The following is a 12,584-nucleotide window of genomic DNA, read 5'->3' as shown; positions in this document are numbered from 1 at the left end:
GAGCACGTGGCCCTATCTTACCACTCCAAGGAACAGTTGTGGCTCAGCAGTTAAAGTAACTGACTAGTACTCAGGTTGCCAGTTTAAACTCCAGCCCTGCCACTGTTGCGCCTCTGAGCAAGACCCTTCACTCTCACCTGATCAAGCTGTATTCAGTCATAAGTTACGTTGGATAAAAGCTACATGCCGTAAACATAAGGTTTTTTTTCTCAAAGGCATATCAATGCCTTAGTGTAGTCATGTATTCAGAATCAAGGTCAACAAATGGTCTTCGGATACTCCATGCAATAATGTTCTCTGTGATCCGTAACCCTCAGGATAAATTACAAAACGATTTCAATATCTGATCAACTGCATTTAATCCACAGTACATACAGTAACACAGAGACGAGCACAAGTGGGTGGATGATGGGTGCAGGAAGGTAAACCCTTCACCGACAAACAGGTCCCAGAGTTCCGGGGCCCGTCTAAGGAACAGTACGCTTGACCACACGGAAGCGTCTGACAAACGAAACACATTTGGATGTCATCGGACCACTCAGTGATGAAAGATGGTGTAAAGTTATTGGATATTTTTCATCTATCATAAATAACACTGTCAGTGAATATGAGAAGTACTATCAAATGTCAAAAATGCATTCAAAAATATTACGGATTGCTGCCACTTTGCTATAGTACAGTTTACATTAATACATTCTCTGATACTATTACAGTGTCATTGTGCCATATGCTTAAAAACATTTAAATAACTAAACATTTTCAAATAACTACATGCTGATTGCCATTAAGAGATAATGCTATATGGTATCCAGCCAGAGAACAGTTTAAATTGTTAAATATTAGACTTATGATCCAGCAACTTATAAATGACTAAAGTAACACTTTTTTTAATTTTTAAAACAGTGTATACCAGTGATTTTCAGCCTAGTGCTTTGGGCCCAACAGACAGTCCAAGGTGACCTGGTACAGGCAAACTGGGAGGTGGGTTTGAAAATACTGGCATATACAAGCAAGCACTAAAAGGCTGAGTCCTCTACCAAGAAAAGGGTTTCTGGTTATATAAAAAACAAAAACAAAAAAAACTATCAAATCTCACTCTGCTGATGTTCAGAATTTAAGAATACATTAAAACGGAAACAAATACATTTCCTTAGTTGTCCGAGAACCATTTGGAATATATGTGAAAAGAAAAATCTGTATCTTGTTTGCACACATTTCCTTATTTTTTTGAAAATGTGACATGATTTTTTTTAATGCTACCATATGTATGCTCATAACAGTGCTACTGTCCTTTTGTAACGACCAGCACCTCAGTAACTCGATAAACATGGTTTCAGTTGCTAATGCACTTTACCCAATATCATCAACAGAGCTTAGTGAATGCCAAAAATATATCCCAGTGCCAAACTCCTGCTAGTGGAGTCAGACTTTTAGATCCTTTTCACAAAGGCAGTACACAGGACAACACAGCAGACATGTATCTGAGGGTGAGGTCACAGGACTCCGGGCACCTACAATCAAGTTCATGAAAAAGGTCAATTTCACAAACATGTTCCTTTTAAAATAATGAAAATGGCTTTCTTTCCTGTGGTTCCCAGCAATATTTATCTAGATGTTTCACTAAAAAAACTTGAAGACAACTTAAGAGATTAATCTGCTTTTAGAGGAACAAAGAAAAACACGTCTTAGTGGGCTGAGCTGTGACTCCCAACTATGAATACATAAACACACCAGTGACCCTCCAGCTACGCCACCATCAAATTATAGGATTTCCACGTGTTTTTGGCAATACCTTTTAATGCATTTTTACTAAGCAAAAAAAGGGTGCATGTTTGGACTCTGTGAAGCACTGCACACATAGTGACTACAGAATATCATGACAGACACCTAAAAAATGTGATGTCAGACTAAAACATGGACCAAAACGTGGTTGGGCAGCTTTAATCCCCATAAAAGTTAAATAAAAATAAAATGCCCACTTCAAAAGGATTCAAATGAAGGAACATTTATATTACTTTCTTTGAAATCACATGATGCATGTGCATTGCTACTGTCTGAGTTTCAACTAACACTTTCAGAGCACATTTCCAAAAACCCTGGATAACAGCTGAAGTTCAAGACGAGCTTGTCCTAAATTTGAGACTGATGAACTTTCCCTTCAGTTAGCTAATTCCTCCATTTAGAGCATCAAAAAAACCCCAAAACAAAACCCCAAGTGATTGAAAAATATATAAATAAATAAAAAACCATTTTATAATGTTCAAAAGCACTGTGCATTCAATGGACAGGTGAAGGTGAGGAGTGATGAATGTGGATCTGTGTTCCTCCAGTGGTGTAACCTCACTGGGCAGAGGGCGTGTGCCCCAGTCAGACAGTCGCTGCTGGGTTCTGGTTTTGAGATGGTGCTTCAAAGCAAAACTTTAAATCACCTCTACACGTCTTCTGCCCTTGAATAAAGTGTCTCACTTGTTAGCCAAACATAAAAGCAACACATGAATACAGTCTAAACTATAATTGAGAGTCTACATTAAATACGTGTTTGACCATATGTTTCCTATATAGTAAAATGTACATTTGTACAATATCTACACATTCTTTATTCCCATTTAGAGACATCCTGGCGCTTTCATAATAACCTGGACAGGTACGTAAAACAAGCGGCCACATCCGAAATCACCCAACATTCAGTAAAACTGAACACCTCTACCAGAATCCAACAGAACGCAACAGATCTTCACACTCACTATACCAGGGTTGCTGCGTCTTCCTGTTATCAGATAAAATAGACACAATGGCAGTACAAGGCTACAGATGACCATGCCATGCAGTCTAAAAACAAAAAAGGAAAATTACAGCTCTTGAGCAAATGAATTGGCTACAATAATTCAATAGTTGTGTGTGTGTGTGTAATATATTTTACATAAATACGAACAGTTTGCTAGATCTGATTTGTTAACTATGTCGACCTGAAAAATCTAAATCTTACCAAAACTGAAAAAAAGATTTATGCACACACCCACCCCCACAGGACACAGCCTATGAAATTTAGTTTCCTATCTGCCTAGTTTTGTCACATTTCTGACATTTTTAATCCTGACGTTCCAAACACACATGAACATGTGCTAACGTATACACAAACCCTGCCATTAAGGAACAAGTTTCATGCACTACAAGACAACAACATGTAGCCACATGAGATACTAGTAAGATTCTCACTATTGCAACTAGTGCAAAAATAACAATGAGGTTATACAGTTGAGTAACTTGCGCTTCCGAAAAACTAAGTGATTTTGGCCATCAGTTCTATCAAGTGTGGTCAGTTATACTGATACTCCACGATTCCCCACCAGTGAAAGGAACAGAAGATGCAGAACCTGCTGGGAGACTGTGACTGTCCTCCACCGTCCGGGATTCGTCCCGGGTTTGCTGGAAGCTGTCTGGGCCCCCTCCGAATGTGCAGTAGCAGATACCCGTGCTTAGAAAGGGTTCACATGCCAGATCTGGGCAGGGCTGTAGGCGTTGCCACAGAGGCTAAGGAGGACCCTTACTTGGCTGTGCAACGGCTGCTGCACCGGAGAGATGAGACCGCCAGCGCAGACTAGCCTGAAGAGTTAACAGGAGCAGTGAGGGAGGCCCCCTGGTGGCAGGCAAGAGGTATTGCAAGCAGATGGCCAGATAAAGGGATTCTTGCCAAGTACAGATTGAGTGTCACAAAAGGCCGACGTACTCGGTTCTCTCCCCAAGCGCAGCCCTTTCTCCACTTGCGTTTCACGCTTGTGTGGTAAGAGATGGCTGAGATGTAAGGCCTCTGATGACCTGTAGGCCATGACCAAGTTATTGGGTGACGGGGTCCAAGGGCAGTTCTCACTGCCAACGCTTCAGGGCTTTCAACGAGAACCTTCACAGAATACAGCATGAGGGAAAGAGAGAGAGAGAGTCCATAGTTGAGCAGTTGGCAAAAGAATGGGATCGTGGCCGAGAGCACGAGGCCCCTGGGAATGACGACAGCCGGCTCACGTGATCATGGCTACCCTGAGGACGTGAGGGAGAGGCACGTATTTACAGATGGGACCTGTTGGTGGACACCATGATGAGAAGTTTGAGATCTCTGTGAGATTCCTGAAGCCGGAGGCAGAGGGAGATCGAGTTTGTACCCAACTCAGCATCCATTTTCCCCGTCCAGTGTAGGAGTGATCAGTACATTCAACTAAATGCAGAAACAAAGGCTACGGTCAACCCCCCACCCCCACCCCCACCCCCATGTGCTGTTGACTTTTGTCAGTAAAACGGAACCACACTGCCCACAGCTACTCATGCTACATTAGAAAACTTCTGCCAGTGCATTACAGACTTCTTCCCAGTTCAGTCCAGCCTTCCCTCAAACTCCGAACCCGCCCGACTCCCCGCTCCCTGCCTCCCACCCGGACTGGGTGGAGTCCTACCCCCGAGCCGTGAGGAGCTACTTGGGGCTCTGTGCGCCTCCCTCCGTCCTGCTGGAACGGCCCCAGCATCCGGCCGCGATGCTCACGCTCCGCTGGGCGCGCTCGGCCCGTTCCCGCTCCCGGTCAAACTCCGACTGGCTCTGGGCACGCTCGGGCCGGCCGCTCTGGCCGGGCGGGGCGGAGGGAGCCGGCTGGGAGGAGATGGTGCGCAGCAGGTGTTTGCGTTTGCGCAGGAAGTCACCGCCGGCGCCCAGGCCGAAGCTGCCCTTGCGCAGCGCCATACGAGTGCTGCTCGACTTGGCTGGACGTGAGCGCTGGCTGAACTCCAGCTGCGACAGGTGAGACGCGTAGCCATCGGCGATGAACTGAGGCCACAGAGCAAAACGGAGAGAGAAAGAAATATGGGCTCTAGGGTTAAAGTCCCACTGGCTTCCATCATTAACGCCTTCTACAGCTGACACGCGTTGTGTGTTTTGACAGTTTGGAGTCATTCATCTTAGCATTATTTCTATGAAAACAGAAAACACACTGCATTTCTACGCTGTAAGGGAAAGTCTTATTTTGGTCATTTCCCAAATTTTACTAAAGAGGAATAAAACTTCTGCTCAAACACAGATCATGACTAGTGCTTTTTATGGCGGTTGGACACGCACCTGACACTGGTGCAGTATTTTCTTGGTCGGCCTGCCGACAATGTAGATCTGCGACGGGGGCAGGCCGAGCGAGGCGTACACAGAGATGTCCTTCGTGGACCCGTATGCAGCGTGGATCCTTAGGTGCGCCTTCGGACAGAACACAAGAGAACACTCAGCGCTGGCCGCCTCAGACTAGCGGATTAAAAACGCCGAGCAACGTTCTCCTGAAGACTTCCTCTCTCTCCCCAATGGTCCTACCCACCTCGCAGACGAGCGACTTCAGGAAGTTGGCTTTGTGGCGCAGGGGGTCGTGCACCAGGCCATCACAGAAGGACACGACGCCATGCGGGAAGTTGTGCTGCGAGAGCCAGGCCACCACACGCTGCTTCTGCATGTCCGGACGGCCCGTCACGTACACGATCACGTAGCCCAGGTCCTGCCAGTGCCTATCAGACGCGACAACCACAGCGGACACCTCAGCGAAGAGGAGTTGGAGAACACCAATGGACTGCACCACATGTGACGCTTACGGGTGTGTGAACCAATTCTACCCTTGGCATCCAAGCACAGCGTTATTATTTTTCCATTACTAGTGAAAATGATAACCTAGCAGGAGATGTTGGAAGTCAAATATTCAAGTGGGAAATTACAACCGATGCTACTCATGTCAGTACTGAAGCATAGGGAAAGACGGATTGAGCATGAGACACTGACATTAAGGCCATTGTGAGTAAATGTCTGCTCATGACAGAAACTGGGGATGAAGGCTTTGAATAGGTTGCATTTTAGAGATTAAACACAGGAAGAAAAAAAAAAGTGTAGAATGTCTAAAATAATTTCAATACAGAAGCAAAAGTACACCAACCGGAAAGGATGAAGGGGGAGGAACTTTCTGCTGAGTTATTAATAGGGAAAGGAACAAGAACGTTTTCTGAGATAACTGAAGATCTCACGGCAGCATACGAGAGCAGATGGAAAGTCTAGAACAATAACTGGAGGCGTTTCTTTGGTCACGTCACCTCTCTTAACCGCAGCCTGCCGTGCGTCTGTTCCTATACGCGGGCGGCGGCACTCACCTGACCACGTCCACGGCCCCTGCCCTCACTTTGGGGTCACTGCCCATGATGGACACGCTGGCGGCGAAGGAGCCGTCGATGCTGAACACCACGAGCTCCGTTCCGCGTGGCAGCACGGTCAGGTAGCTGTCCGCCGACGTGTGGTCTCCCCTACCAGCGCAGAGAACACGAGCACCAAGGCTCCACTCACATTTCCACCACAAAACAGGAGAGCACAGAGCCTGCAGGCATTTAGGAAGCTGCAGGAATTGCCCTTTTATGTCGGGATTCTGCACTTTTGAAATTAAACCCAGTTTGAGTCTCCTGGATGTTCCTGCAGCTGTTGACGTACTATATTCTGACATTAAGTACGAAGTGCCCCTCCTCCTAACCGTAAAGGCCCTCCATGGTCTTTCCCTTGCACACCTCATTAAACATCTTCCTCCATACCACTCTGGTTCAGGGAGACGTACCTGACCACCATCTTCACCGGGTACACCCCGATCCCCAGGCGTTTGTTCTCGGGGATCACGTAGGACACGCGGCCACTGCTGTTGGTCAGCTCCGTGTCAAAGTACACCCACTCTCCCGACGGGGGCTGCGTCATTATGTGGACGTCCACCTAGCAGGCAAACACGTGAGAAAACACCTCAACGTGACCGACAGAGGAAGGAAACATCGGACGCTTCGTCCTTTGATGCGAGTGACAACATGCAGTGGTTTTTTTTGTTTAACGTACCTTCTCTCCGGTCAGTGTGACCATGTCCAGTGGCCCATACATGAAACGGGCCGTGACCACCTGAGTGCTGTCCTCTGTGAAGACCGCGTCGTTCACGCGATGGTTCGCCGTGACGTTCTAACACAGAAACACACGCGGAGGCCACATTACACACGCGAGAAATTCTCTAGCCAAGAGTGTGTGGGGTACTGTGTGCAAGTCCTGTGTGTACGAGTGTGTGTGTGGTACCGTCTCACCCTGATCTTAACGTGCGTTCGCTTCCTCAGCCACTTCTCTCGTGGTTTAGATGGAGTGAACTCCGACACCTCCTTCCCATCCAGCTCCAGAATACCAGAATTCTCATGCCGCATTACCTGAGAGAGAGACAGACATTCAAACAAACAAATGCACACAATGTTATGGACATGAGAAAACTGAAAAAGGTGAAGAACATCTCTCAGGTCATCTCAGTCACGTGATGTGGAGGAGACAGTACCTGTCGGAGCAGGAAGGACACCACGTCTGTGGACTCCCAGTACGAGGCGTGGAACAGGTGAGGTAGTGCCACCGTGGGGAAGGCAGTGAGAGCATCAGGGCAGTACAGGGCAAAGTCAATGCGCTTGGTGCCCCACCAGCGGGCAGCAACTGCAGGGCGGGGTAAACGTGGGAGCGTTAGTTGGTGTGAGCTGTGAAAAGACCAGGAGCTCCAACAGGGCCTTGACAGTGCCGGGACAGAGGAACCTAATTACTGGTCTGACAAAAATGTCAGAAGAGGTGAGACAGGCAAAGGTGAAGGGCAGAGAAGAGAGAGAGAGACACATGGACATTCGGGGGTGCTGTGGGCCGTGCTAGATCTGAACGAAAAAAAGAGCTCTCCTTCTCTCGTTGCCTGGCAACACATCATAACGTAGGCAGAAGTCGAAGGCCTCGAGTTCAGAAAGAGCTCGTAAGTCTTCGGTTTCCCCAGCCAAAGCCTTAACCGTAGCCAAAGGATGGGAGAGCGAGACAGCATGGCGTCAGCGACATCAAAAGTGCAGGAAGACTGGGGGGGGGGGATCTGGAGTCTGGGGGGGCCAAGGAGAGTTAGCAGGGTGGAGGGTGTTCAGACCAGCGGCAGGCGTGAGGACCTGGACAGCAGTGGGGCGAGGAGGGGACCCCCCCAGGCCACGCCCCAATCCCTTCCTCCGCCCTCTGGGGGCAGTACCTTGGTCTGTGCAGAACTGCACGCTCAGTGAGGGAGGGGCGGAGCCGAGACGTGGGCCAGGCTCAAAGCCCAGGGGGCGGCGGCCTCGCTTTGGGCCGACTGAGCCGCTGGCCCGGTCAACAACCCTGCTGTCGGGCGTCCAGGGGCGGGGATGCTCTAGGACGCTTTGTTATGGGAGAGGACCAGCTGGGACAGAAGGCTAAGCTTCCTGAACTGGTGAAGGTGAGCAAGAACAACAAACCGGCCATGAAGTGGCACGAGGAAAAGAAAGCAAGCTGACAGCGTGAGAAGAAACGTTTAAATACTTTAAATACTGTACATTTGAACTCTGAGTGACCTGCACTGCACACAAATATGCATCACTGTTACATTCATGGCCCACCATCATCCTGAACCTCTCAGGAGAGTTCAGACGTCAGGTGTGCACGTACCGTTGGCGATGTTGGAGGCAGAGTAACTGTCCGCCAGTCCTGAGACCTGACTGGCGATGCTGACCTCACTGGCCCGTCGGGGGCTGCGGGACGTCGGCGCCGAGGCGGGAGACGAGTTCTCCAAGAACATCCCCCCGTGGGAGGGCACCACGTCCGCTGGAAACGCAGACACAAAACCGGATTAAACCAATGCCGCTGCAAGAAGGAGGGTGCAAGAAAAATTTTGGAATTGTGTGTGTCTTAGCAAATACATAGAACTGTAAGACAGATGTGTGTCTGAAGATTACACCATTTACAGTCCTGCTAAGTCAGGTCAAAGGTCATTTGTCATTTTTTCTCACCAAAGACCTACTGAGTGAGGAACAAGTTTTTTTTCCTAATGTCGATTTGCATGTTTGTTGTAAGGTTCTTACAAAACACGATTAAATTTAAGGGCCATTCCAGTCAGAAAAAAAAAATCTCACATTGTCCTTGTTTGTAACTAAGGAAGAAAATCACACTCAAGTGCTTTTCATATTAAAAACAATTAAAACTAATGAAGCCCATTTACTGGCTGGTTAGCTGAGCCATTTTGCAAAGTTCTGTCATGTTATAAGACTGAAATATGAAGCAGTTGCAATTGTGATTTATGAAAATATTTTTTTAAACGAAATTCCCCTTAAAAAGTGTTTAGTTATCAATGAAACGGGACAGCTGCTCTCCGCACACACACCCACACACCCACACCCCCACACAGACGAAACAGCAATGGCTACACACACTCAGGTGGGGCTGGCGCAGCCTGCCAGTTGAGCACAGGAACAGGGATGGAGGTCTCGCCCAGGGCGTCATGGCAACGGGCTGCCCCTGCGCCTCCACTGTCCAGCAGGAGCTGAGGGTTGCTCTGGAGGGTCTCCACTGCCCGGCAGACACACGTGACGCCACGACAGAGAAAGACAGAACAAAAGAGGAAGAAAGACAAACCGAGACATAGAACGACTCAGAGTGTTGAGGACTGGAATAAACGATGGATGAGGACGTGAACTGGGGACCGACTGCGCTGGAGTCTCTGGGCCTGCTCCTGTCCAATTCTCATCCAACCCAGGCGCCGCGGTCCCGTCACAGTGTCCCACTCTACCACACCTAAGCCAGCTCAAGTCTCGATAACGAGCTGGGTCAGGTGTACAAACAGGACAACATGAAACTGCCCCTGGGGCGGTGGGGCCCTCTGAGACACCTGGCTTGGTCTACCTCTCAGAGGCGTGGATTAGCAGGGGCGGGCAGCTAGCCTGCGTCCAGCACTCGGACGAAAACACGGACGCTACGGTGCGGCGGACACGTCCCAGGATGGCCTCCCTTACCCAGCAGGGCCGAGTTCCCGTCGCCCAGGGGGAAGCGTTGGTAACGGGGCACGCTGAACGGCGCCAACAGGTGGAACCTCTTCTCCAGCAGGGGTTCGAGGCGCGAAGCGGACGGGTCAGCAGGGTGGAACAGGTTGTACACCTGCTGGCAGGCTGGACGCAGGTGCGCCACTGGAGAGAGAACATACGGAGGGCCGTGAGCGCGCAGGTTACAAGAGGCGGGCCGCAAAACCCCGCAGAGCCCAAACTAACAGTAAAAACGCTAACGCCTGGTCAGACCAAGGCTCAGAAACGCTTCAGCTTTGCCTGGTGTCATGTGTTGTCATAACGCTCTGGCACATGTTAGAGGTTGTTTTTAATGTTCTTAATCCCAAGGCTTGAGTGATTCGTTTTCTGTGGCCAAACCACATTAGACACAAAGTGCACCAAACAGAAACGATTATGGCGAGAAGTCAGAATGGACCAACTCAGTGTTTTTGATAAACATCTGTGCTACAAAAATAATTAATAAGACCTTCAGTTCTCGGGGGGTATCACTGCTTCTGTTCTGGTTTACAGAGGGTAGCAGGTCCTGCTCCTGTGTCTCTATAACAACACGCCTCCTGTGTTGGAACGCCACAACACACGTGTACACACAAGTGTTGTCACTGAAGAAGGTTTTTAAAAAACCTTCTTCTTCTCATTGCTGTTACATTTAATCTTTGTGTAACTACAGCAATGACTCCCTAACAAGCGTCCGATCTCAGCGCGTATGAACCATCACCACGCAGACGCGTCACATGGGCGGAGAAGAATGGATACAGTAACCAGCATGGAGAGGTCACGAGCAGGCGTGTTGTGGCTGACGTACCATCCAGGGTTGGAACGACAGTTTTCCTCAGAGCCAGAACAAGGCCCAGCGGAGAGCCGAACAGGAAGAAGTCGGACACCTCAAAGTCGAACTTGCCCAGAGCACCACCGCCATCCAGCATAGTGCTGTTACTGGACCTGCGGGAGCCTGGATCATTTCGCAACACACTGGAGTGAAGACTACACACACACACACACACACACACACACACACAAAAAAAAAAATCACAGACACAGACATCAATGTTTAACCTAAACTATTGATACACAAAGATTATGGTTGACCATCACAGACAGTATTCACAGTAATCTCTACATATTTCCTTCTACCAGACGCCTATGGGCAGTATAATTCTATAAATGAACTTTTAATATGAAATGCATCATTTTGCAAATTCTCTCAAAGATATTAGTAAATTAAGCTGTAAACCTGTAAAACTCATTTCTTTTTTCCAAAGGGAACAATTGATAACGTGTTTCTGCCAACATACTACGTTTCTGCTCAAACTAAACACTTTCCAGTTAAATGTAAAGGAAGGCCAAGTAGCTGCATTTTACGGTGCTTCTCAAACATGGAAGAACCCCACAGCTTCGACGTCCTCTCACGTCTGTGTTATTTTAAGACGTTCTTAAGACGTGGAGTGCAACAAGCTTTAAAGGTCTCGAGTGGTGAGGCTGGAAAATCTCGTTAAATGACCCAGTACACGCAGGGCCGCTCTGATAGAACGCCTCGCTCTGAAGCGTGGCACCCGCAGTGTGGCCCGTGGCACAGACCTGCCCCCCCACCTGGACAGGAAGGCTTGGTGTTGCTTGATGGTGTCCAGCTCGTAGGTGGAGGAGTCGCTGCGCTTGCGGGGTAGCTGCTTCTTTGGGTCGTCGCCGCAGCTCGAGCGAGGGATGTCGATGTTGCTACGGCTCAGCTGCCGACTGCCCTCCAGGGACAGACCCGGCACCGTGCCTGGACCTGGACCCGCACAGTGGCTACTGTTGATGACGATGCCCGGCGACAGCAGGTCGGTGTCCTGCCAAGAACAAGTGGTTAAGGCTAGGAGACGTCTGGCGGAAGCTTCCAGAAGATAACAGTCTGCTTCCTCTATGTTATCTGGATTTACTGTGTGTGTGTTTACCTGCACACTTACTATACTCCCTCTTCTGCTACTGTTCTGGCTCTCAGACACAGCAACGTTGCTGCTGCAGAGGGCGTCGAACCCCAGGATCCCTCCGACGCAATCCCCTATCAGACACACCTTTCCCCGCACACACACACACACGCTGGCGTTAGGCTCTTTACATCCCCACCACTAGGACATGCGCGGTGCAGGAAGCGCTCGCCGATTCCCAACCAGTCTTTTCCTGACGCAAGGTGCTGACCTGCCCGGAGAACGCCGCCCCTCCCAGAGACTTGACGAAGTCGGCGTACACCTGGTTGGCTCGGACGATCACCACAGCAACAGCGTCCTGGTACTGGGGCGCGGACGTAGCCAGCAGCGGCAGCGCAGCTAGCGGGATGTGGTCCTGGCTGCTGGACAGACAGCCCTCGTCATAGCTGTAGGGACTCAGGCTGAGGGACAGGACGCGATACGTAAGCTCACAAGCTTGTGGTGGTGTTTTTATTGCTGTTGCACACAGTGAACCTCGGGCGCTCACTTGGAGACGAGCGAGAACGCTTCGACACACACGGCCGGGCACGGCACCAGGCGGATTGCGACGCGTCCCAGCGCTGCAGGGTAGTGCACGCGCATCACCGTGTCAAACGCCGTGCTGATGGTGTTGACGTCGCCCTGCTTGTTGCTGTGGTCGCCGCTGCCCGTGTCCAGGATGTTCCCGCCGTGCAGGACCAGCAGCAGAACGTGCACCTTGGACGTCTGCAGAGTCGGCTGGGCGGCACCATCCTGCACCGGGAGAGAGGA

At 49.6% G+C, this 12,584-nt stretch overlaps 1 protein-coding gene across 7 annotated transcripts in view; it reads right to left on the bottom strand.

The window, feature by feature from the left end:
* Positions 1-342: 342 nt before the first annotated feature.
* The window catches only part of pitpnm2 (phosphatidylinositol transfer protein, membrane-associated 2), a 30,977-nt gene continuing 18,735 nt past the window's right edge, over positions 343-12,584 (bottom strand). For 5 of the 7 annotated variants that reach the window (XM_027021407.3, XM_081702827.1, XM_081702828.1 and 2 more), the window contains 16 exons: positions 12,322-12,566; positions 12,046-12,235; positions 11,802-11,921; positions 11,461-11,696; positions 10,676-10,854; positions 9,826-9,996; positions 9,245-9,382; positions 8,486-8,641; positions 7,347-7,495; positions 7,108-7,224; positions 6,872-6,988; positions 6,606-6,754; positions 6,154-6,303; positions 5,340-5,523; positions 5,096-5,224; positions 343-4,807 (listed from right to left, as the gene is read on the bottom strand). In XM_027021407.3, coding sequence (XP_026877208.2) covers positions 4,460-4,807; positions 5,096-5,224; positions 5,340-5,523; positions 6,154-6,303; positions 6,606-6,754; positions 6,872-6,988; positions 7,108-7,224; positions 7,347-7,495; positions 8,486-8,641; positions 9,245-9,382; positions 9,826-9,996; positions 10,676-10,854; positions 11,461-11,696; positions 11,802-11,921; positions 12,046-12,235; positions 12,322-12,566 — 2,778 coding nt within the window. In that variant the 3' untranslated portion in view covers positions 343-4,459. The other 2 variants (XM_027021457.3, XM_027021449.3) reach the window with 2 other exon arrangements.

Source organism: Electrophorus electricus, chromosome 19 (assembly GCF_041902795.1).
Source record: "Electrophorus electricus isolate QZ-2024a chromosome 19, ASM4190279v1, whole genome shotgun sequence".
Lineage (NCBI taxonomy): Eukaryota > Metazoa > Chordata > Actinopteri > Gymnotiformes > Gymnotidae > Electrophorus > Electrophorus electricus.
The sequence above is the reverse complement of the archived record's forward strand: the minus strand, read 5'-3'. Positions and strand labels throughout refer to the sequence as shown.